This window comes from Megalobrama amblycephala, linkage group LG16, assembly GCF_018812025.1.
Source record: "Megalobrama amblycephala isolate DHTTF-2021 linkage group LG16, ASM1881202v1, whole genome shotgun sequence".
Taxonomy (NCBI): domain Eukaryota; kingdom Metazoa; phylum Chordata; class Actinopteri; order Cypriniformes; family Xenocyprididae; genus Megalobrama; species Megalobrama amblycephala.
In genome coordinates, this window is record NC_063059.1 from 41,724,230 (window position 1) to 41,748,541 (window position 24,312).

Sequence of the window (24,312 nt, forward strand, 5' to 3'; positions counted from 1 at the left end):
AGAGTTGGGGTACTCAAGCTCAGACTCGAGTCCAATTTTTAATGGACTTGCACTTGTCACGGACTTGGATGCATTTTTACTCGGACTCGAGCCTTTGGGACTCGAAAAATACTGTGCAAATGAGTCCAGCACTGTCTGGGAAATTCGCTCGGGACAGATGATGGAAATGTGAGTGGCCCTGCACTTAAATGGCGCTGGGATTAAAAAAATTCAGTTTTAATGGGTTTCAATGAGGACATTTTTGTCCAAAAGGTGCTGAGAGGAACTATTTTATGTACCTAGTGCAAAAAAAAAAAAAAAAAAAAAAAAAAAAAAAATTAAGGAAGTGGGGTGAAATCGTAAAATTCCCCCCCAAAAAATACACACCTGTGCCAAAAGGTATGCAGTTGGCATTAACACAAGCAACAAGATAAAAAAACACAACTGATAAAGACAAAAATATCCATAAGGATGCACAAAGGTTAAATTGTTAAAGCGCAATAAGACGCGAAAGAGAACTGAATTTGGTACTTGCACGCTGATGCTTTATTACATTATGAGGTGCTACAGTGGTTCCTATCATAAAGAATGAACACATTAATCTAAAGGATTAAACTAAATGTGTTATCTTTTACAGTTCAGTCCAACAGAAGAGCCCAAACCCAGAGTCCAGCTGTGTGTCTATGAGGAGTAACTGGTCTATGGATACGCCAGAAAAGTTTAGGAGTGAAGACAAACAGCCTGATCTCAGGTACTCAGAATAACACTTATATAAATGATGTTCTTATAGTATTAGATTTTTGTATTAGAATATAGGGAAGGTTTTAGAGTTGGGGTACTCAAGCTCAGACTCGAGTCCAATTTTTAATGGACTTGCACTTGTCACGGACTTGGATGCATTTTTACTCGGACTCGAGCCTTTGGGACTCGAAAAATACTGTACAAATGAGTCCAGCACTGTCTGGGAAATTCGCTCGGGACAGATGATGGAAATGTGAGTGGCCCTGCACTTAAATGGCGCTGGGATTAAAAAAATTCAGTTTTAATGGGTTTCAATGAGGACATTTTTGTCCAAAAGGTGCTGAGAGGAACTATTTTATGTACCTAGTGCAAAAAAAAAAAAAAAAAAAAAAAAAAAAAAAATTAAGCAAGTGGGGTGAAATCGTAAAATTCCCCCCCAAAAAATACACACCTGTGCCAAAAGGTATGCAGTTGGCATTAACACAAGCAACAAGATAAAAAAACACAACTGATAAAGACAAAAATATCCATAAGGATGCACAAAGGTTAAATTGTTAAAGCGCAATAAGACGCGAAAGAGAACTGAATTTGGTACTTGCACGCTGATGCTTTATTACATTATGAGGTGCTACAGTGGTTCCTATCATAAAGAATGAACACATTAATCTAAAGGATTAAACTAAATGTGTTATCTTTTACAGTTCAGTCCAACAGAAGAGCCCAAACCCAGAGTCCAGCTGTGTGTCTATGAGGAGTGACTGGTCTATGGATACGCCAGAAAAGTTTAGGAGTGAAGACAAACAGCCTGATCTCGGGTACTCAGAATAACACTTATATAAAAGATGTGCTTATAGTATTAGATTTTTGTATTAGAACATAGAGAAGGTTTTAGAGTTGGGGTACTCAAGCTCGGACAATTTTTAATGGACTTGAACTTGTCATGGATTCAGATACATTTTTACTCAGACTTGACTTGTACTCGAGACTTTGAGACTCAAAAAATATTTCAGAGTACAACCGAGTCCAGCGCTCTCTGTGAAATTCACTCGGGACAAATCTGTCACTGGCCTGAATGTGTCAGTACTGCATCTTCATGAAAATCTATCATATGAATGTTTTTAATTTTTGTCAGTTTAAACGTTCTAGTGATTTTAAATTGTTAAAGAGCAATAAGACACGCTGATGCTTTATTACATTGATGTGCTACAAAGGTTCCTATCATAAAGAATGAAAAAATCTAAAGGATTAAACTGAATATGTTCTCTGTTGCAGTTCATTCCAGCAGAAGAGCCCAAACCCAGTGAAGAGTGACAGAGGACACGCACGGCGTAAACTTGGGTATTCAGAATAACATTTCTATAAAATGTTGCTTAATATAGCCAACCTGCTGCTGTCTGTCATTATTTTTAATCAAACAACAAAAGACAAAGAGCAAAGACAAATAACTTGGTAGCTTTAATAAAAATCAATTCATATTTAATGTTCACAGTGTAGAATGTGCAGTGTTTTATTTTTATATTTGATTACTTTATTAAATTTCTGTATTCATTAGTATAGACCTACCTGGAAAAACTTAATGTTGAGCCTGAAGTCCATGTCCACACTGTGAAAAACAACATTTCTTTTTCTTTTATTTAAATACTGATTATTGGTACAGCTTTATACTATTATAAATTTACATATATGCATTGAAATATGGTTTATGCAGGTGTGGATTGTATATACAGGCAGGTTGGGAAGAGTCTTAACAAAATATTAATCTGTTTGAAAACATAGATCCATACAATAAACTGCCAATAATTTAGCGTGTTAACAATAAATGCATATAAAATGGCTCAGCTGACAAAACATCTTTCCAAAAACTCCATAAAACAGTTAAAAGTTATTTTGATCTATGAATCTAATACACACTGCATGCCACTGTATGTACTCTAGGTCTGTCCCTCACCACCTTGTTCACAGCTGCATAACATTCAATATGGCATCTACCCTGACCAATGCCCGTAGCCAACCACCTGTCATATAAAACCCAAACAAAATACACAGATGAAAATGTAGAGAGAACAGATCTGTTTTTTCAGATGATTACATCTGTGTGACGAGCAGGGCGGGCGAGAGCCGTGAGGGAACGGCGCGAGGCCGGTGACGCGAGTGATAATGAGCATCACCTGCGAGGCGCGCCGGCCTCGAGTCTCTCACGGAGGAGCTCCGAAGGCATAAAAGGAGGAGCGACATCAGTGAAGGACGAGAGAGGACCAGGCCTGGACTTTATTTTACGTTTTATTATGTTTGTGTGGCCGGCAGACGTCCACGAGGGTCTGCCGGCATTACTTTCGTTTTGTTCTTTGTTTATTTTGAATTAAAGTTTTGTTGAATGTTCGCCGGTTCCCGCCTCCTTCTTCCCACATCTATGAACCTCGTTACAATCTGGTTACTGGTTCAATTTATATTGATGCTTTATGGTTTTTCACATTAGAAAAGTTGTTTCACTCAGAAATATGTCACAATACAGAAGTCAAGTCGGCCATAACTTCCAGGGGTGTCAAACTCTACATTGAATGTTATAAACATCTGGGCTGGTGTTTTTGAGCTGGTTGGAGCTAAACTCTGCAGGACAGTGGCCCTCCAGGAACTGGGTTTGACACCCCTGCATTACATGGTGACTTAGAGTTTGCTCAGCAGGATACTATTAATGAGATGATGTGAGACCAAAAAACATTGTTAAAACAAGCCTAATTTTAGGTCATTTTGTTTTTCATTGTTCTTTAGGTTTGAGGGGAGCTCAAAACCCGAGCCACAATCGTTTAAGAGTGGAGACAAACGGCCTAATCCCAGGTATATCATTTTTGAATTTCAGTATATAATTTTGGAAAAAAATCAATTTATCTATCAGTCAGTCAGTCTAATACTAGCAATTACATCATGTAAATGTAAGCTGAGAGTTGTATATAATGGAGTAGGTGTGAAATTGTATGGATTTTTCGAACAGATTCAGCCCACATCCACACGAAACAAGAGCTTCCCCCATCCAGTCTTTTTATCCCTCGTTCTAAGAAAAAAATTCCATAAACATGGCCTCAATATCTGCGTTCACATGAAACCACTGAAACCGGCTCAAAACGATGTAGTAAACATGCCAGACCAGTATGTGATGCTCTAATTCTGCCACAGAGGTACACTAAAAACGTATGGAAGTCTGCCAAAATTAAAAAAATAAATAAATACATAAAGAAATATACAAAGAAATGTAAAAAAGCAAAAGTAAATAAATAAATATATAAATATACATAGAAAAGCAAAAACAAAATGTATTTCCTTTTGTATACATTTATTATTTTATTTCCACATTTATTTATTTATGTATTTATTTCCATATGGCCAAAATCTTTTATCACGGGTTAAGTAATATCACCCTGACTGTACATGGATAGGCTACTCTTTATTCCGGACATGGCCGTAGAACATCATCTGGTCTGGATTTGTAAAATGTCCTGCACTGGCAAACATGAACAGCAACATCTTCAACAGATCTGATAACAGGGACTCTGAAGTGGAATCGCTTGTTATTTCCATTATTAATTATTTGATTGTATTTGATTGAGATTCCGGCACCGGTCAGAACATGGAAGGAATCAAACCAGCACACATATAGGCTACAGCGAACTCAACGCAAGCATATTAATCAATGCATTTGAATCGAGACCACAAATGAATAAATGTGAAAATGAACAAATGTGGAAATAAATACATAAATAAATAAATGTGGAAATAAATACAAATCGAAATGAATAAATAAAGAAAAGAAAAAATAAATAAATGTGGACACAAAATAAATAAATATATATATAAGGAAATTAATGTATAAATTATTTTTATTTTTTTGCTTTTTATGTATATTTATTTATATATTCATTTATTTTTGCTTTTTTACATTTCTTTGTGTATTTATTTATTTTTAATTTTGGCAGACTTGGGATTCCATAAAAATGGAGAAGACTTGGAGTATGCACATAAACCTTGCACGCTGTATACAAACTTTAGTGAAGCGTAATAATAAAGCTTTACTTTCGTAAAGCTAATAGGCTCAGTATCTCCTGCAGCACGAACACAAGCATATAATCTGCGATTGTTGTTGCTGTTATATGATGTAGCGGTGTCTGACTAGGGTCGAGATATGGGGTGATAACATCATCTTTTCACAAAATATACAGATTGGCTGTACACATGAAAACACAAGGGTGTCGTTTTCAACTCTGGAACCAGGTTTCAAAAAATAGCAGTAAATTTTGTTAACGAAAACTATTTCAAAATGTTCGTTGATGCTGGAGTTCAGCAATCTTCATTTGAGATTTTCTACTTAAAGTGTCATTCAGTCAGTCTATATTGCACAGCTCATTTGCTGACTAAATCTGCGACCAAAGTGTAGGCTGATATCCTGCAGTGGCTCTCAAAATGAAGTGCGTGAACAAAATTATTTGCTTTTCATTTCATTCTACTTCACCTCAAAATTATATTAAAATTGATCAAGTATTTCCAGCAGTAAAATGCCCTAAATACACAACATTCAGTCAAATTACCTAATCTTTCACAGTCAAAACTGACTGCACCCACACAAGCCAGCAAATCATTCTCGAAATGAAAAGTGGGGATTTAGCACGTTTACCAGCTTGAAGAATAAATGGCGTATAGACACAGACTGCTTAGAGATTTAAGATTAAATTTCTTGAGTACAAAAACATACCCTTCAGTGAGTTTAGTGGTGATGTTCAATCTATATTATGAGAAAATAAAAATAAAAATGTTTGATGTATGTAAATCTTTTGTAGGAGACCTCCAAATAAAATGAGGAATCTTTAAAATAGCATATTAAAGCAAAAGTGTTACAACGCTCCTTTGTCTTTCCTAAGAGGTGTCCAGTAAAAGTGCACAACATATATAATTTTGTATGTTTTTTTTTATTTTTAGTTTTCAAACCAGTTCAGTACAGCAGAAGAGATCAAAACCAGAGTCCAGCTCTGAGCCACCACAGAGTGAAGACACACAGCCTGATCTCAGGTATATTATTTTATGTAAGTTATGCTTATGGTATTTGTTATTTTTATGAAATTGTTATTAATATACAGCATAGCTGTGTAATGATTTGAACCAAAATATTTGAAGTTCAGATCCTGCTAGTTTGTCTATTAATCATTACCATTGTGCCCTTGTGCAGTGCTATATGTATTATATTGTTAATAAATTCATACGCTGTAAAAGCTGTTGGTATTTATAATGTTCTTATCTTAATCACAGTCAAGACTGGTGTAGGAAGTAGCACATTTTATTCCTCCAGTAGTCTCCTTCCATTCTGCACACGCATTTCAACACACTTTTTGTGTTGTTGTTTAATTTTAGGTGTTGCCATGCACATCACACATTGCTCAAACACATGATTAATAATTGAAACATTTCAAAAACCTTATTTTGTTCTGTGTCCCATTAATACAGCAAACAAATAATTCGTTTTGTAATTTTTGGCTATTTACTTCACTAACATGTTTAATAATCTGGTATGTTAATCTTGCAGCCATGCCTATAAACCTGCTGAAGTCCTCAACACATTGAGATCAAATCTGAGAAAGAAGTTTGAGTGTTTGTATGAGGGAATATCAAAGCAGGGAAACCCAACACTCCTGAATGAGATCTACACAGAGCTCTACATCACAGAGAGTGAAAGTGGAGAGATCAGTAATGAGCATGAGGTGAGACAGATTGAGACACAGTCCAGGAGAGCAGAAAAAGAGGACACACCGATCAAATGCAATGATATCTTTAGACCTTTACCTGGACAAGACAAACCCATCAGAACTGTGCTGACAAAGGGAGTCGCTGGCATTGGAAAAACAGTCTCTGTGCAGAAGTTCATCCTGGACTGGGCTGAAGGGAAAGAGAATCAGGATGTTCATCTCATATTTCCACTTCCTTTCAGAGAGCTCAACTTGTTGAAGGGCAAAACACTCAGTCTTTCAGATTTTCTTCATGTCTTTTTCCCTGAAACAAAAGAAATGGAAATATCCAGTGACAAATATAAAGTGTTGTTCATCTTTGATGGTCTGGATGAGTGTCGTCTGTCTCTGGATTTTCAGAGCGATGTGAGGTTGTGTGATGTGACTGAATCAGCCTCAGTGGATGTGCTGCTGACGAACCTCATTGCGGGGAATCTGCTTCCTTCGGCTCTCATTTGGATCACCTCCAGACCAGCAGCAGCTGATCTCATCCCCTCTAAGTGTGTCCATCGAGTGACAGAGGTACGAGGCTTCAGTGAGCCACAGAAGGAGGAATACTTCAGGAAGAGAATCAGTGATCAGAGTCTGGCCGACAGGATCATCTCACACCTGAAGTCATCAAGGAGCCTCTTTATTATGTGTCAAATCCCAGTGTTCTGCTGGATCTCAGCCACTGTTCTAGAGAAGATGTTGAGTGAAGCAGAGAGTGGAGAGATTCCCAAGACTCTCACTCAAATGTACACACACTTCCTGCTCATTCAGACCAACATCAAACATGAGAAGGACTATGAGAAGAAAGTGAAAGATGAAGAAATGATAGTCAAACTGGGAAAACTGGCTTATCAGCAGCTTGTGAAAGGAAACCTGATCTTCTATGAGGAAGACCTGACAGAGTGTGGCATTGATGTGGCAGAAGCATCAGTGTACTCAGGATTGTGCACTCAGATCTTCAGAGAGGAGTTGGGCTTGTATCAGGGGAAAGTCTTCTGCTTTGTTCATCTGAGCATTCAGGAACATCTAGCAGCTCTATATGTGCATCTCTCCTTCATAAACAAGAACATCAATGTGTTTGACCAGATTACCCAACCAACTAATGGAGACAAAGTTTCACTATCTGATCTCCATCAGAGAGCTGTGAATGAAGCTTTTTACAGTAAAAATGGGCATCTGGACCTTTTCCTTCGTTTCCTTCTTGGTCTGTCAGTGGAGTCTAATCAGAGTCTCTTACAAGAACTAATGAAACAAAGAGGAAACAGTTCTTACAACAATGAGAAAACAGTTGACTATATTAAAGAAAAGATCAGTGAGAATCCCTCTCCAGATAAATACATCAATCTGTTTCACTGTCTAAATGAACTGGGTGATCTTTCACTAGTGAACGAAGCTCAACCTCGCATGAGACAGGGAGGATTACGTAATCTAAAACTCTCCTCATCTCAATGGTCAGCTTTAGTTTTTGTGTTGATGACCTCAGATGAGGCAATGGATGAGTTTAACCTGAGGAGCTTAATCGGAGCAGAACATGATGAGTAAGTAACACTGAGTACAGTTGTTAGTGTAAAACATCATGAAAAAAGAGAAACAAAGAGATCAGAGGTTTTTAAATCACGGGGCAAAAATTGATTTTTGGGATATTTTACGTAATTTGTGGGTGCTTCTCAAACTGAGGCTGTGTCCTAGTAAGGCTGCATATCTCTACTGCCATGTCATCAATCGCTTCTGAAAGCCATCTCAGTTTCGTTTTGCATCCTTAAATCAAATCATTTTTAGGAAAGACAACTTCACTAGGATGCAGCCTTCTGTTTGAGATGGCAGCCTGACAAAGTTTGATGTTTCGCCATGAAACAAGAAGTTGTTGTAACTCAGGCATACAATGCCCAATCTGCCCCAAACTTCACATGTTTTATTAGAGTGCTGGCCTGAAGACATTTAAATGCCAATATTCAGTCACAGTCATAGTGCCACCTGCAGGCAAAAAGAAATGACATGTTTTACACTGTGATTAACTCCTCATAGAGATTTAACCAGATCAACATCATATTTGGTTTGTGTAATCTTAAGGCCATAGCGATGTTAAATTGTAAAGATCATGAGCTTTTGCTGAAGGGCATGTCCGTGGCAGCCTGACAAAATCTGATGGTTCACCATGAAAGAAAAAGCTGTTGTAACTCAGGCATAAAGTATCCGATCTGCTCCAAACTTCACATTTGATAATAGTCCTGTCCTGAAGACATCTACATGACAGTCTTCAGTTATAGTCAAAGTGCCACCTACTGGCAGCAGGAAGCGTGGTGCATCAAAATGACTTTGCCATTTCCCTTTCGAAGGGAACTCCACTCTGCGTTGACAGAACGCATTGGGGAAACCGTCACGTGACCCAGGTGTCGAAAGCACTATCCAACAACTCCAATTGCTATTGGCCGGCGACAGCCTATGACGTCATACGGCGCGACCCGGATGTATAAAGGGAGCACCTGGAGAGACAGTCACTATCTTTTTCGTCTTTCGGTCCTGTTCTGTCTGATTGCATCTATAACCAACTCCGGTAGGGTTTTTAATATATGCCTTACAAACGTTCATGAAATGTGTTTATCTGTGTCCCAGGGAAAAATTTGACACTTGATATACATATTTTTCTGGGCGTTTTCTGTCTGGAGAGGAGCACGCATACACAATGCTTGAGGGCACTGCTGTATGTTTGTCTGTTGTTTACGCTGTTCTCGTTTGTCACTCTTCCCGAGGGAAGAGCTGTCTGCATCATTGCCTGTTGGTTCTGGCCCCTGTTTGTGCTGAGGCTTAACGGTGGCTGCAATCATATGGCTCGCAGATGAGCTCGTTGGGAAGTTTGAGAAAGTTTTATTCTCTCTAACTTCCCCGGGGCGGGCGAGAACGAGTGGATGACGATGACGTTCGTGTTTGACGTCATCGCGTCCGGCGGCGAGCGCTCCTCTGGCGGGTGTATGCGAGCTGCTGTGTGTTTGGGACGCGCTTCTCGGCGGGCTGCAGCTGCCGGGAGAGCGCGTTAGGAAAGGGGCCGCGCGCGGACGGCTCGACGAGCGGTTCCTTTCTGTCTATTAATACGGCAGCTTCCATACTTTCCATTCCTTCGTTTGATCTCCGTGTTTGAGATCGGGAAGGCATGGAAAAACCCCTAGCCATTCAGTTTTGTATCTGAACCCAGACAGACGGGAGGGGGAGGAAGAGAGAGTGAGACGGGTGATCGATTGTAAACACTGTTGCGTTTGTAATCGATCCCCCAGCTATAGGGTGATTTATATCTACCCTCTCTTCTTCTTCCACCTCCTGTGTGTGTGTATATATATATGTGTATATATATATATATATATATATATATATATATATATATATATATATATATATATATATATATATATATATATATATATATATGCTTATATACATGTTTGTATATAGATGTGTATATGTTTATATATGTATGGACATATATCATGCTCAGATGCTTCTTATGGTCAGACTGATGGCTGGCCCATAGTCATTATTTCTATCAGCCCGCTGTTTCTGTTTGATAGTAAGAGGATCTTTTAGGCTTAAAAGAACCTTAGATTCCATCCTTTCATGTAAAAAAAAGGAGCATTAGGAGTTTTTGGTTTTTGAGCCGCAGGAGGGTCTATATTTTATTCATTTAAAATAAGACCTTATTTTCCTGTATAGGTTTCTGAGCATGTAGTCAAGAAAATTAGGGGATGGGCAGACTGAAGTTGATAGCAAAACTTGTCACTTCAGTTAATATGTAAATGTTTAGGTCGGTCTTAATCGGCCGCCTGACATTGTTTGCTTGTGAGCTTCACTTTCTTTCTCTTATCCATGAGATTTTGGAGGTGAAGCCCGGGCTTCACTAGGCTTGTGGCCCTGTAAGAAGGCCCGTAGCTTAGCGGCTAGGCTAGAGCTAGGTTAGGTGTGTTATTTACATAACCTTAAATATACTATCCCTTATTAGGTTGTATAGTTCCTAGTTCTGGCCTCCTCCCGAGGGAGTTGTTAGGCCATATGCCCATTATCCCCTATCTAAAATCTGTGCACGTTCAGGATAACACCTTTGAACAGTCAGGCCGGTGGCCGGCCCATGATGAAGCTTTTTCTGTAGGCCCGCCTTCTGGCTTGATAGTGAAAAGGTTCGTGAGGCTTTTGGAACCGGGGATATCATTCTTCTCCTTTGAAAGAACGAGGAAGGAATCTCTGGTCTTCGAGCCGCGGGAAGGTAAGACAAGGTCTGATTTAATCGCTTAAATGTTCGACCTTGTTTTTATTCCTGTGTTATTTCCTGGGTGTGTAACAGTAATAATGATAATGGGTTTTTTTGGGCAAAAAAAAAAACAAAAAAAAACTGGAGTGTTGAGACTGACTGAGCGAGCCACAGAATGGCTGCTGTTCAGTTTTCTCTCTGTATATTTTGCCGTTCGACTATTTTCAGTGTAGTTCGAACTGGCACTCATCACTTCAGTTTATGCGTTTGTGGCGGTCCTTTCCGGCCGCCCAGCGTGATAGCTGTGATCTTTGCTGTATTTCTTATTTGAAATTTCGAGGTAGAGATCAGGCTTATTATAGCGCCTGTTATTTTGAATAGGCCTGTATGTTTTTGGCCAGGCTAGAACTAAGTGTATGTATGGTGTATGTATAAATAATTCCCATATGTATTTTAGTTTTTGGCCTTCTCCTGAGGGAGTGGCTGAATTTTTTGCCCAGATTATCCCATTGCTTATGTAGGTGCAACGATGAGTGTAACAGCTAGGTTTTTAGACTGCTTGGTTAGAGACCTAATGCTGTTTCTCAGGTGGTAGGCCCTTATCTTTGCGTAGATAAGTTTATGCTATTAATATTGCTAGGCCCCACTCTCTAGAACATTCATGCTGAGAGGAAAAAATATTTTCTTCCGAGCCACTTGATTTTTTTTTTCAAGTTTGAGTTGACTATGCCAGCATTTTAGCTCTGTCCTCTAAGGCTTGGAACAGATTTGAGAATCTGTAGCAATGATTTTATTTTTCTCTCTGTCAAATGGCATGTATTTCAAAGTTTCCTTTGAGTTCTAGACGTTTGCCCTACATTTGGTATGTGAGCTTGATATGCTGCCACAGGTTGGCACCCGCTTATGATAGTAGGCCTTCTTAAAAGCGGCCTCTATGTAAGTGCTGGTGAATCCTTTCCCCAGTGTTACTGAGTGCATCACCTGTTGGATTGCATACTCAGGGTAGCTAGATCACTTTTTGAGAAAAGTTAGTATCTGTCAGCTCCCTTTCAGTTATCTGTTTATCAGCTATATTGCATATAACGGTGATTGTAGGCTAGACTGTTCAGCCTCCTTCTAGTTAGCAATAGTTTTATACTGCTGTGTAATAGATTTCAGTCTGCTCACATACTGTTTTTGGTCTTTACACTGCTTCAGGCCCTGCAGCATGTTTGTTTGAGGTAGCAGGCTCAACTAGCCTCCCTTAAGCCATGTTGGTTGTGTATGGTTCCCTTTAGTTACAAAACTTAGGGTACTTTGCCTGTTTGGAAAGTGTAGCCTAGCACAGGTAGCAGTTAGCTTCCCATAGTTTATTGGGTTAGAGCTGGTTCCCTGTAGCTTGGTCCCCTGGAAATTCACGAACTGAAGCCACGTGTCATTGAATCGGCAGGCCCCTTCAGGCCTCCTTTTTAGTTTACGTGTTGGCACAGATTGTGTTTTTCTGTGCGGCTCTGGATGAGATGTCAGTAGTGAAACCTTACTGAGGTTTGGTTTAACCTATTGTTGCCTCTGAGTCGATGATTCTAGTTGAGCTAAGAGCCACCTAGCGCTTAAGTTGGATCTTTGTGCTCCTGGAAACGGCCACGAGACTTACGCCGTGTGTCCTGAAGGATGCTAAGCCTGCGGGCCGCCTTTATTGGACATACTGGTGTTTGTTTTGGGTGTATTTCTCCCTGAGAACTAGTCATATACACTTTCGCTGGCCAGGGGCCCAAGTGGTAGATTCAACCCCCTCTTTTGCGGGTTGTTTACCTGGCTTGGGACCTAAACACTACCACGAGCTGATGCCACGTGTTTGTTGAGGTTATAGGCCTTCCAGGCCTTCCTTAATACGTGTTGGCGTACGCTGTACTCCTCTTGTTTAAAGAGTAAAAAGTGTTTTTTACTGAGTACACTGCTTGTCGGATTGTGTTGGGTGGATTATTAAGGAGCACTGTGCAGCTTTCCCACGGCTGCCATGGAAGTTATCTGTCTCTGTATGTTAGACAGGTGTTCAGAAAGGCGTTTTACTAAAACGGGTCGTTTCTGGAGTGTACTTCTGTTGTCATGTTGTAAGTCCCTCCCGGGCCTCCATGATTATGTGCTCTTGGCATAGTCTACCTGTTAGGTGAGCTCTGCGCTTCCCCCTTGGGGTTGGGTTTGGTAATAGTGCTTAGCTCCCTAAGCTGGTTATGATGGTTAGGCCTTCATCAGGCCCCATCTTAAGAATCAGCCCTAGGCTGGTTTGTGCTCCCCTTTCAGGGTTTTCAGCGCACAGCCTCCTCAGTGCGTTAATTAAGCACTGGGTAGATCCTAGGTGAGCGGATTATCTCCCCTCGATATGAGGGTTCATAGCACTCAGCTGAGTTCTGCTCTCCAGGATGCCCGTCTCTACGCGTGGGTCTGAGCTGGTTTCTGCCTTTCTGCAGTCACTCTTACCTACTATCTTCCTGAAGAATGCGTTTTAGAGGCTCTGTATTCAGACAGGGTTGGCCTGAACTGAGTCTGTTCCCTGAGAAGACCAGGTCGGCCTCCCTGGTGGCAATGAGGGTGACCTTGCTCCCCTCATGAGTGACTGGCCGAGGTTCCCTTTGGTTCCTTGGCCACATTCCCTTAAAGGAACCACTTTTCTCACAAGAAAATTGGGTTCTAGACGCCTTAGCGTTTCTCTAGGCTCTATTTGTTAAAAGAGAAAGGTAGAAGCCTGTGGGAAGGTCAGCTTGGGCTGTTGGCCAAAGGGAATGCTGTCACTGACAGCCTGGTGTGACCCGAGGGGGAGTTGCTGGGCAGTTTGAGAACTGCCTTGAGGTCTTTGCCTCAGCCATATTTTTTGGCAGGCACTCCCCTCCAGCATGGCAGCGTGGGTATATCGTTCCCCAATGCGTTCTGTCAACGCAGAGTGGAGTTCCCTTCGAAAGGGAACGTCTCAGGTTACGTATGTAACCATAGTTCCCTGAGAACAGGGAACGAGACTCTGCGTTCCTTTGCCATGCTTCAGGTTGCCTGCCTTCAGAACAGTCCCTCAAGACGATAAGATAGTGACTGTCTCTCCAGGTGCTCCCTTTATACATCCAGGTCGCGCCGTATGACGTCATAGGCTGTCGCCGGCCAATAGCAATTGGAGTTGTTGGATAGTGCTTTCGACACCTGGGTCACGTGACGGTTTCCCCAATGCGTTCTGTCAACGCAGAGTCTCGTTCCCTGTTCTCAGGGAACTATGGTTACATACGTAACCTGAGACGATTTCTTCTCTATTTATCTGCTGAAATGAATATTGGCCACTAGAGCTGTCAAAATGCCTGAAAAGCTAAATTCAAAATTCTTTCTGAAATATTTGCAAAATTCGAATTATATTCAAAATCTAAAGGCAATACTTAATATCAGAGGAAAAAAAAGTACTGATATGCCCACAAGAGAGCGCAAGTGAGCGCAATAAGCAAATATACACCAAATCAAGCATTGCATCTTTTATTGTAATTAAATGACATTCACTTTTTTTTCAAACAACTGCTTTTAAATAAAATGTCAATGTACATGCAAGGTAACAAAAAAGTGCATAAAAACTGTGTAAGTACATCAGTAACCTGAGAAAACACACTTTAACAGACAGTGTAATGTTTGTACTACATGAACACAAAATAGCAACCTGCCATTCAGAAACAATCCGCTCACTACACATCTACATATTGCTCAGCAAAACACTAGATGGTGTGTGTTTTGTTTTTTGTTTTTTTTGTTTTTTTTTCACAATGTTTCCAGCTGATGAAAACATGCGCTCAACTCTGGGGCGTATTTCCCGAAAGGATCGATAGTCAGCTATGGTCATAAGTCCCATTGAACTCTATTGGTAATGATGGAACTTGCGACCATAGTTCGCTTTGGGAAACGCACCCCATACCGATGTGCCAGTTATGGTCAAGTATGTCTTTGCCAGCTGTGCAATATGTGGAAACATACCGCATGGTTTTTGCCACCAACTGAGAGGGTTTTCGTCAGCAGGTAGCGTAGCTTCTTGTTCATATATCCATCTCATCCTCTAAAGGCCTGATGCCTTCTTCAGCTCTGCTTAGGGTCTGACTGCATACGCCGTCAAACTGGTTGCCCTTGGCAGCACACTCACTTTTTGACTCCTCCAATTATATTTATCACAGTAATGCACCCCGCACCGCAATGTACTGGATAACCTAACAATAAACAAGTTGCATCAGTTACGTCATCATGGCTTGCGCTCATCTTGACACAGCAAAAATTTGCATGCATGGGCTTTACATTCGAATGTGCTTTTTTTTTTTTTTTTAATTCGATGAATATTCAAAATTCTAAAAAGATTTTGACAGCCCTATTGCCCACTGTTCACTGCTTGCAGCTTTAATTATATAATTATAATTAAATAATAAATAATGATTATTAGTATTAATAATTAACTTGTTTATTTTATATTTCCAAATAGTGATGGATATGTCACCCGGAAAGCAGAAAATACAGCAGATGATGTTCTTCAAAAGCTGCTGCCTGTGGTTACAGCAACTAGATCAGCTGAGTAAGTAACACTGAGAACAATCATCACTGTTAACCCTCTGGAGTCTGAGGCTGATTTAGGGTTTTTCAGTTGCTTATAAAGATATTAATTACAAAATTCTAATTGAACTGTATTCAGCAGAAACTAGGCTACAATATTGTTTGAGCAAGAAGTATGTACATGTTTGTATGTTTGAGAGAATTACGTATATATGTGTTTTTTGAAAAAACTAAAAGAAAGAAAAAAACTTTCCAGTCAGTGATCCCAGTATCATATTCATGCAGTCCAATGTGTGCCAATATCTGGTGACTATGGTTCTCAAATAAAAGGAGATAAAAGGAAAAAAAATAAAATAAAAAAGTAATATAAAAACCCTCTGTGAGCATGCTGATACAGGATCATATCAGCCATTGTATTAACGTTAATGTAATGTTCTCTCTTAACAGAAAACATGATTTTTGTGATCTCATGCATGCACATATGTATATTGTTAATACATTTTGTATAGGCCTATATTTTAAATTACAGTACCAGTCAAAAGATTTGACATATTACTATTTATAATGTTTTTCAAAAAAGTCTCATGCTCATCAAGCCTGTATTTATTTGATCAAAAATACAGAAAAAATGGCAATATGATTACAATTTTAAAATATAGCTGCAAGCAGCAATTCGGGGCCAAGCCCCAGAAGGGGCAGTAGCGCAATACGGAGCAGGAAGAGCAAAAACAGCAGAAATTGAATGTACATGTAAAACAGCTGGTTCAGAAGGACAGGTGGAAATGAAATTAATATCAATAGAAGTTCAGATGAGAATGAACACGAAATGAACTAAAAACACTTGTATCTCATTCAAGAGGAATAAAGATTAGTACAATGCTTATTTGGATAAAAAAGGAATTAAAATGACTCATTACACACAATTGTATAAAGGCACCCCACACGGGATTCAAACCCACGACCTCCGGGTCCAATGTTCATTTCTCATCTCATTGCACCACTGTGCAGGTGAATGCTGACACAACTGCCAAAGTTCATTAGTTCATGTGAAAATGAACTCAAAATAAAGAATTTTTTATAAAACTGCAATATAAAAACGCAATACAGAGCAGGAAGAGGAAAAACAGCAGAAAATGAACAAACATGAAACAGCTGGTTCAGAATTACGACGAGAATGAACTCAGAATGTACATAAGCTTAGATGAAAATGAACACAGCATGAAACAAAAAGCATTTATTTCTAATCCAAGAGGCAGTAAAGGAATCAAAACACACTATTTCATAAAACCGCTCCACCTGGGATTCGAACCCACTATCTTTGGGTACAGGGCTCTTTAGGTAACTGGCTTTACACATTGAGCTACTTGAGGATGCACATTCAACAGGCTGTGGAAGAGAACTTTTAGTGTAACAAAGTATTCACAAAAAAAGCATTTCTTAGCATGCTAACCATATTAGCATGCTAAGCTAACTTCATGCTAATGAAGCTCATGGTTAACTTGATAACTGAAGAGCCACATTAAAGAGAATGACAACTGGTTAGCATGCTAAGCAATTAGCATGCTAAGCTAACTAGCATAAGACAACAAACACAAGCAAGGTCACATTCAGAGACAAATATCTCGGGAATGGTAGCGAATATCAATAATCCGTTCAGTCATTTCTGTGCGGCTCGGTCCAAAGTTCATCTGAGCTGATTTTGGACAAAATTTACCAAAATTTGTAGGAGGAGTAGTGAAAAAACTGTTTTTCATTTACTTCAATATGGCAGACAGGTACATTTAAGGAAAATGGCAAATGATACATTGTCGGAATCGGCATAAGCCAGGGAATAAAATGACATAAAGCATACACATTTTGGAAAGTGTTTTCAAAAGTTATAAGCATTTTTGCAATAATCCTTACATCTGTGGAACAGTAGGTGGCGCTGTGCTGAAACTTCTCAGGTACCTTCAGGACCTTATAAAGGTCATATGTACCAGTTTTTGTGAAGATATGTCAAATTGTTTAAAAGATTTTGCAATTTATGACAAAATTCAAAATGGCGGACACGTGATTCATCCAATATTGACATATTCGGTATCGACGGATTCGGCATGATCCAAGGAATCGACACCAAGATCTTGATTTTCTGGCAAACTGTTCAAAAGTTATTGGCCAAAATAGCCATTTTTCATATCTCATGACCTGTAGGTGGCGCTGTTCCCAAGTTTGGCATAGACCCTCAGACCATGGTCCTGAGGAAGCATACCAATTTTTGTTTCGATTGCTCAAAGTTTGGCCGAGATACAGCCTCTATACTAATTTCGGGTCGACCTTGTTAACTTCATGACATCATAACTTTTGAACAAAGATGAATAAAAAAAATCTGTTCAGTCATTTCTGTGCAGCTCAGTCCAAAGATCATCTGATCAAAGTTTGGACAAAATTGGACACAATTTGAAGGAGGAGTAGCGAAAAAACGGAATACTGTACTTTTCAAAATGGCTGCTACTGTAATGGGCGGAGACTTAATGTATGATGTTGAATAGCATCAGCATAACGAGATGAATCAGATGTACTAAATTACAATTTTCTAGAGCAAATGGTTCAAATGTTATAACCTTTAGAATGTTGAATTTTTGAACTGGTGGTGGCGCTATAGAGTTGGTTCTAGAGACTCCAAATTTGGTCCAATAACTATTCATGAGCATCTCTACAACTGTGCAAAATTTCATAATTTTCTCATGTTCCCTTGATAGGGCTGCCATAGACTCCCATTCGGGAGGAAGAATAATAATAAAAGAGAAAACGTACAATTACAATAGGGGCTTGGCCCCTAATAATGGTTTTCTATTTTTATACTTTAACACTCTGAGGTCTGAAAACGCGCCGGCGCGTTTTGCAGGGTTTTTTTCACGTTGCAGCAAAACAGACTTAAAATACTCCATCATTTTTTGTCATAGAGACATAAGTAATTAGGGGCCAAGCCCCGAAGGGGCTGTAGCCCCTATTGTAATTGTACGTTTTCCCTTTTATTATTATTATTCTTCCTCCCGAATGGGAGTCTATGGCAGCCCTATCAACGGAACATGAGAAAATGATGAAATTTGGCACACTTGTAGTGATGGTCATGTCTAGAAATCTGACCAATTTTGGAGTCTCTAGGACCAACTCTATAGCGCCACCACCAGTTCAAAAATTCAACATTCTAAAGTTTATAACTTTTGAACCATTTGCTCTAGAAAATTACAATTTAGTACATCTGATTCGTCTCTTCATGCTGATTCTATTCAAATTCTTACATTAAGTCTCCGCCCATTACAGTAGCGGCCATTTTGAAAAGTACAGTATTCCGTTTTTTCGCTACTCCTCCTTCAAAATTTGTCCAATTTTGTCCAAACTTTGATCAGGTGATCTTTGGTCTGAGCCGCACAGAAATGACTGAACAGATTTTTTTTTATTCATCTTTGTTCAAAAGTTATGATGTCACGAAGTTAACGAGGTTGACCCAAAATTGCTATAGAGGCTGTATCTCGGCCAAACTTTGAGCAATCAAAACTAAAATTGGTACACTTGATCAAGACCATGATCTGAGGTTCCATGCCAAATTTGGGAACAGCGCCACCTACAGGTCATGAGATCTGAAAAATGGCTATTTTGGCCAATAACTTTTGAACACTTTATTAGAAAATCAAGATCTTGGTGTCTATGGATTCCCTGTGCCATGCCGAATCCGAGGATATCGAATTCGTCAACATCGGATGAACCACGTGTCCGCCATTTTGAATTTTGTCATAAATTGCAATAACTTTTAAACAATTGACATATCTTCACACAAATTGGTATGTATGACTTTAGAAGGTCCTGAAGGTACCTGAGAAGTTTCAACACAGCGCCACCTACTGTTCCACAGATGTAATGATTATTGCAAAACCACTTATAACTTTTGAAAACACTTTCCAAAATGTGTATGCTTTATGTCATTTTATTCCCTGGCTTATGCCGATTCCGACGATGTGTCATTTGTCATTTTCCTTAAATGTACCTGTCCGCCATATTGAAATAAATGGAAAACAGTTTTTTCGCTACTCCTCCTACAATTTTTGTCCAATTTTGTCCAAAATCAGCTCAGGTGATCTTTGGACCGAGCCGCACAGAAATGACTGAATGGATTTTTGATATTCGCTACCATTCCCAAGATATTCATCTCTGAATGTGACCTTGCTTGTGTTTGTTCTTATGCTAGTTAGCTTAGCATGCTAATTGCTTAGCATGCTAACCAGTTGTCATTCTCTTTAATGTGGCTCTTCAGTTATCAAGTTAACCATGAGCTTCATTAGCATTAAGTTAGCTTAGCATGCTAATATGGTTAGCATGCTAAGTAATGCTTTTTTGTGAATTCTTTGTTAGACTAAAAGGTTTCTTCCACAGTCTGTTGAATGTGCATCCTCAAGTAGCTCAATGTGTAAAGCCAGTTATCTGAAGAGCCCTGTATCCGAAGTTAGTGGGTTCGAATCCCAGGTGGAGCAGTTTTATAAAATAGTGTGTTTTGATTCCTTTACTGCCTCTTGGATTAGAAATAAATGCTTTTTGTTTCATGCTGTGTTCATTTTCATCTAAGCTTATGTACATTCTGAGTTCATTCTTGCCCGTAATTCTGAACCAGCTGTTTCATGTTTGTTCATTTTCTGCTGTTTTCCTCTTCCTGCTCTGTATTGCACTACAGCATGATGAGCTGCAGAATGATCTAAAGTGCAGCTTTATAAGAATTCTTCATTTTGAGTTCATTTTCACATGAACTAATAAACTTCGGCAGGTGTGGAAACATTCACTTGCACAGTGGTGCAATGAGATGAGAAATGGACCTTGGACCCGGAGGTCGTGGATTCGAATCTCGTGTGGGGTTCCTTTATACAATTGTGTGTAATGAGTCATTTTGATACCTTTTTTATCCAAATAAGGATTGTGCTAATCTTTATTCCTCTTCAATGAGATACAAGTATTTTAGTTCATTCCGTGTTCGTTCTCTGAACTTCTATTGATTTTCATTTCATTTCCACCTGTCCTTCTGAACCAGATGTTTTGCATGTACATTCAATTTCTGCTGTTTTTGCTCTTCCTGCTCCGTATTGCGCTACTGCCCCTACTGGGGCTTGGCCCCGAATTGCTGCTTGCAGCTATATTATATCAATTGAAACTATAGAATATCTTCTTTTATTTGTATACACTCAGAGTAAAAACAACAATGTTGTGCTTTTTGTAAAATAAAGAAAACTAACATGATGCGTGATTTCTCCTCCCCCTCTGAACGAAGTCCAATCTGATAGTTCTCAGAAAATGAACTGTAACTTAGTGAATACTAATGACAAGAAAAATTAAACTTATGTCTAACAAAACGTTGAAGATGTCAGGTTTTAAATCATGTAAGTCAAATCGAAAACAAACCTTCTGTGTTTATGTAATCTGTATGAAAAGAGAGCCATGTCAGAAGTCCGTGATTCAGCTCATTACCCTGCTAATGCGGCCACGCCCACGGAGCCAGCGCTATTCAGACGCAAATTCAGAGGCAATACATGCATTCATCGTCTCAATCGTGTATTTATTGTCTTGAAAAGTGTTTATCTGGATGTAAAAGTGATGGTTAGGGAGCTCTAGAAGACATTGCAGTAAAGTTCCTGTTTTCTTTTCTTCTATTAGATGAAGTTTTAGATGAGTTTTTGTTTCTTTAGCGCCCTCCGGCTGCAGTATGAATTGGTAAACTCCATTCATGGAATATCCTCTTCTTCTTTTAGATGAATTTGTGGACTAAAAATGCACAGAGAGCGCCCTCTGACTTCAAGGATGAATTGAAAACACCAGCGCTCATAGTAATAGACAATGAATATTAAATAAAAATATAACTCCGTCTGTATAGAAAATTGACATAAGCATATGAGAATCCAATATTTCTCCAAATGTGCATGCTTTTAAACTAAAAGCCTATATTCAGACTCTTTGCATCACAGAAATACATTATATTTTAAAGTATAATATAAAACCATTACTTTATATTGTAATAAATATTTTTCTGTATGTTTCATATATCATGATGAGCTTGAGACATCACAGAAGGTTTTTTTCACAGCCTACCTGACTGAAATGCCTCATTAATATGCAAGTCATTTCAGGCTCATTACTATTCCAATTCTTTTGTCTTCTCAGGTGAGAATGAGCCATTTTTCAGTGGTGATTCACGCCTCCACGCATACCTGTGTTTCTTGGCAAAAAGTGTCTTACAAAAACTAAATCAAGTATATTGTTTATAATATGAAAGGAGTAGGCAGCATAATTTTTACATAATTTTGAAGCAAAAACTCTAGTCTACAACCTTCCAATACCCAAAAGTCTTGTGAACACAGATTTAACTATACTTTTATTGGCCTTATTATCAGTGACTTAAGTTTTTTGTTTTTTCAGTAACCACGCATAAACATTATTCCTTCAAAAACACAAACATGTACATACATGTTCCTCACATATTATTGTAGCCTAGTTTGTGCTGAATACAGTGTAATGACACTTTTGTCATTTATATGTTTATGAACAACTGAAAAAAGCACAAATGTCAGGGCATGTCAAAACTTCTCCAGGCCCCAAATCAGCCTCAGACTCCAGAGGGTTAAAATATAATTTATTTCTGTGATACAAAGCTTTCATCATTCCTTGCGAACGAAAGCTTCTTTGATGTGGCACTATAGGCTATTTTACAGTAAACTCTTCATAATCTGTTCAAAACAGGCCAACAGAAATATTGTCTAAACATTCATATTGCTATGACATTTTATGTAACTTATTTTTTATATTATATAGCCTATAATTGTTAATGTGTAGTTCAATATGTTGCTAACACATTTTATTTCAGTATTTATTACATATTTCAGTTTATTTCAAAAAAATTTAGGAAAAGCCAATAATCATTCACACAGAGACAGAACATGCAGGATTCATATTTAAACAGTGTTTTTGCGGCTTAACCCATTTGTGCCCAAATTTTTCTAAATGGTTTCATGCATATAGTTGTGTTTATAGTGTCCCATGTGAACATGTTCTGCTTGTGTTTTCCCCAGGTTTTTTTTTCTTTTTTTTCTCAAAAATTGTATTTAGTTGCCGGTGGGCAAATATGTTGTAAGCATCCTTTCATTGTCAAATTTGAATAGGAGGAGAACATTTGGCATCTAACTCAAAATAACTGCTTTCAACAGATCAATCTGTATTCATAAACACATTTATTATGTATAGAAGTCGAAGAACATTCAATACAAACCCAAAAAAGCTGCATCTAGCTTATAATCTCTTGAATATGAAAACACAAAAAATCCTTTTTGTTTTAAAGTGGCGGAACACAGTGCAGAACAAAGTGCAGCCCTTTAAGTTGCAACAGGGCATTGTGAATCAAAAAGTTAAATGAAAATAAATAAATAAAAATAAATAGAATGAAGAAAATTTTACATCTATATGTGACCCTGGACCACAAGACCAACAATACATTGTATGGGTCAAATTATAGATTTTTCTTTTATGCCAAAAAGTATCCTTCGAAAAATGTCTTCAATATAAGTCTTCAAAATGCCTACTTGCACTGGACATTCTGGTTTCGGCTACAGTCACATCCTCATATAATTTATGAAACACCTGCGATTCTTCATCTACCTTACGACTTGACTTGGACTCATGAACGAGTGGCTCGAGACTTGTCTTGGACTTGAAGACTGAGACTCATGAAAAACACGTCATTTTGGTGTAACAATGTCCACTGAAGGCGAGTTGAATTAAGAATGCATGCAGAGCTTTTAATTTATTTATTTTTTTTCAAAGGGGAGTGTTAACTGTGGTGTTGCACAGTTGTCAAGAGGCTTGTTTGCTGTCCATCTTCAAGAAGCACAAGTTTTCATGTCCTTTTCATTCATTTTAGGATGATTCATAAAATTGTTTCCAGAGTCTACTTAGGTTTATGATGCTTTGGGGAAATGTGGCCCTGTGTGTTTTGATCTAAAAGAGTAAAGTGTGTCATTGTTCTCTACAGGTTGAGTAAGTGTGGTATCACACACAAAGGTTGTGATGCTCTGGCTTCAGCTCTGAAATCAAACCCCTCACACCTGAGGCAACTGGATCTGTCTGAGAATAAAGTAGGGGACTCAGGAGTGAAGTCTCTCTCTGTTGTACTGGAGAATCCTCACTGTAAATTGGAGACTTTTAGGTAAGATAATTTCTCTGATAGTCACATGATTTGTGACAATCAGTTTATAGTCATACTAATAACTAAATTACTGAAATAAAAAGTACACACAAACTAACATGTTGATGGAAAAAAAATAGGTACAGAAAGATAAGCAAAATGAAGTATATAAATTTCTGATAACTGAAGAGTAATCTCATTTAATTCACATTTATATGATCAAATTCTTGTTTTTTTCAGTGTTAAAAGTATTAAAAAATATACTTTAAAATATAATGTATATGTGTGATACAAAGTGTCTGATCCTGACATTTCAACATTTCTTTAGACATAAGTCTCATTTTTTTGTGATTAGTATTTACTAAGTTACAGTTAATTTTCAGAATGAACTTCGTTCAGAGGGAGACGAAAGATCACGCATCATGTTAGTTTTCTTTATTTTACTAAAAGCACAACATTTTGTTTTTACTCTGAAGAAGAAGATATTTCACAGATTAAAATGGAGTATAAATTTTAATTGTATTTGCAAAATTGGCAGAGTATTTTGAGTCTCTTTCATACTGATAAGAAAAAAGCAAGGTGGTATCGCCGGCGATACCCCCGACTCCAGGGGTTAACACCTGATTCAGATAATCTCTTTACGAAAAAGCTCATGAACTAAACTGTCAGATAAGAGAGACATACAAAATGTGCAGAGCACTGGGTTCTGAGGACTGGAGTTGAAAACCAATGATTTAAACTGGGCACCACAAATGTAGTCATTTATGGTCATAAATATTAATATTAATATTGAGTTTTTGGTCACACATCACCTAAAGTGAGTGTGAAAGCATCAGATGATTCCTTACAATATTTTGGGGCAACAGCCA

General features: G+C 38.5%; 1 protein-coding gene across 6 annotated transcripts in view; it reads left to right on the forward strand.

Moving 5' to 3' along the window:
• The window catches only part of LOC125249756 (NACHT, LRR and PYD domains-containing protein 12-like), a 95,715-nt gene that overhangs the window by 19,348 nt on the left and 52,055 nt on the right, over positions 1-24,312 (forward strand). For 3 of the 6 annotated variants that reach the window (XM_048162129.1, XM_048162128.1, XM_048162130.1), the window contains 2 exons: positions 617-730; positions 1,422-1,535. The exons of 1 other annotated variant lie outside the window; for it this stretch is intronic. In XM_048162129.1, the coding sequence (XP_048018086.1) occupies positions 617-730; positions 1,422-1,535 (228 nt within the window). Of the gene's footprint in view, positions 1-616; positions 731-1,421; positions 1,536-1,992; positions 2,059-3,489; positions 3,556-5,685; positions 5,776-6,286; positions 8,015-15,178; positions 15,269-23,290; positions 23,465-24,312 lie in introns of all 6 variants that reach the window. 2 more of the 6 variants (XM_048162133.1, XM_048162134.1) reach the window with 2 other exon arrangements.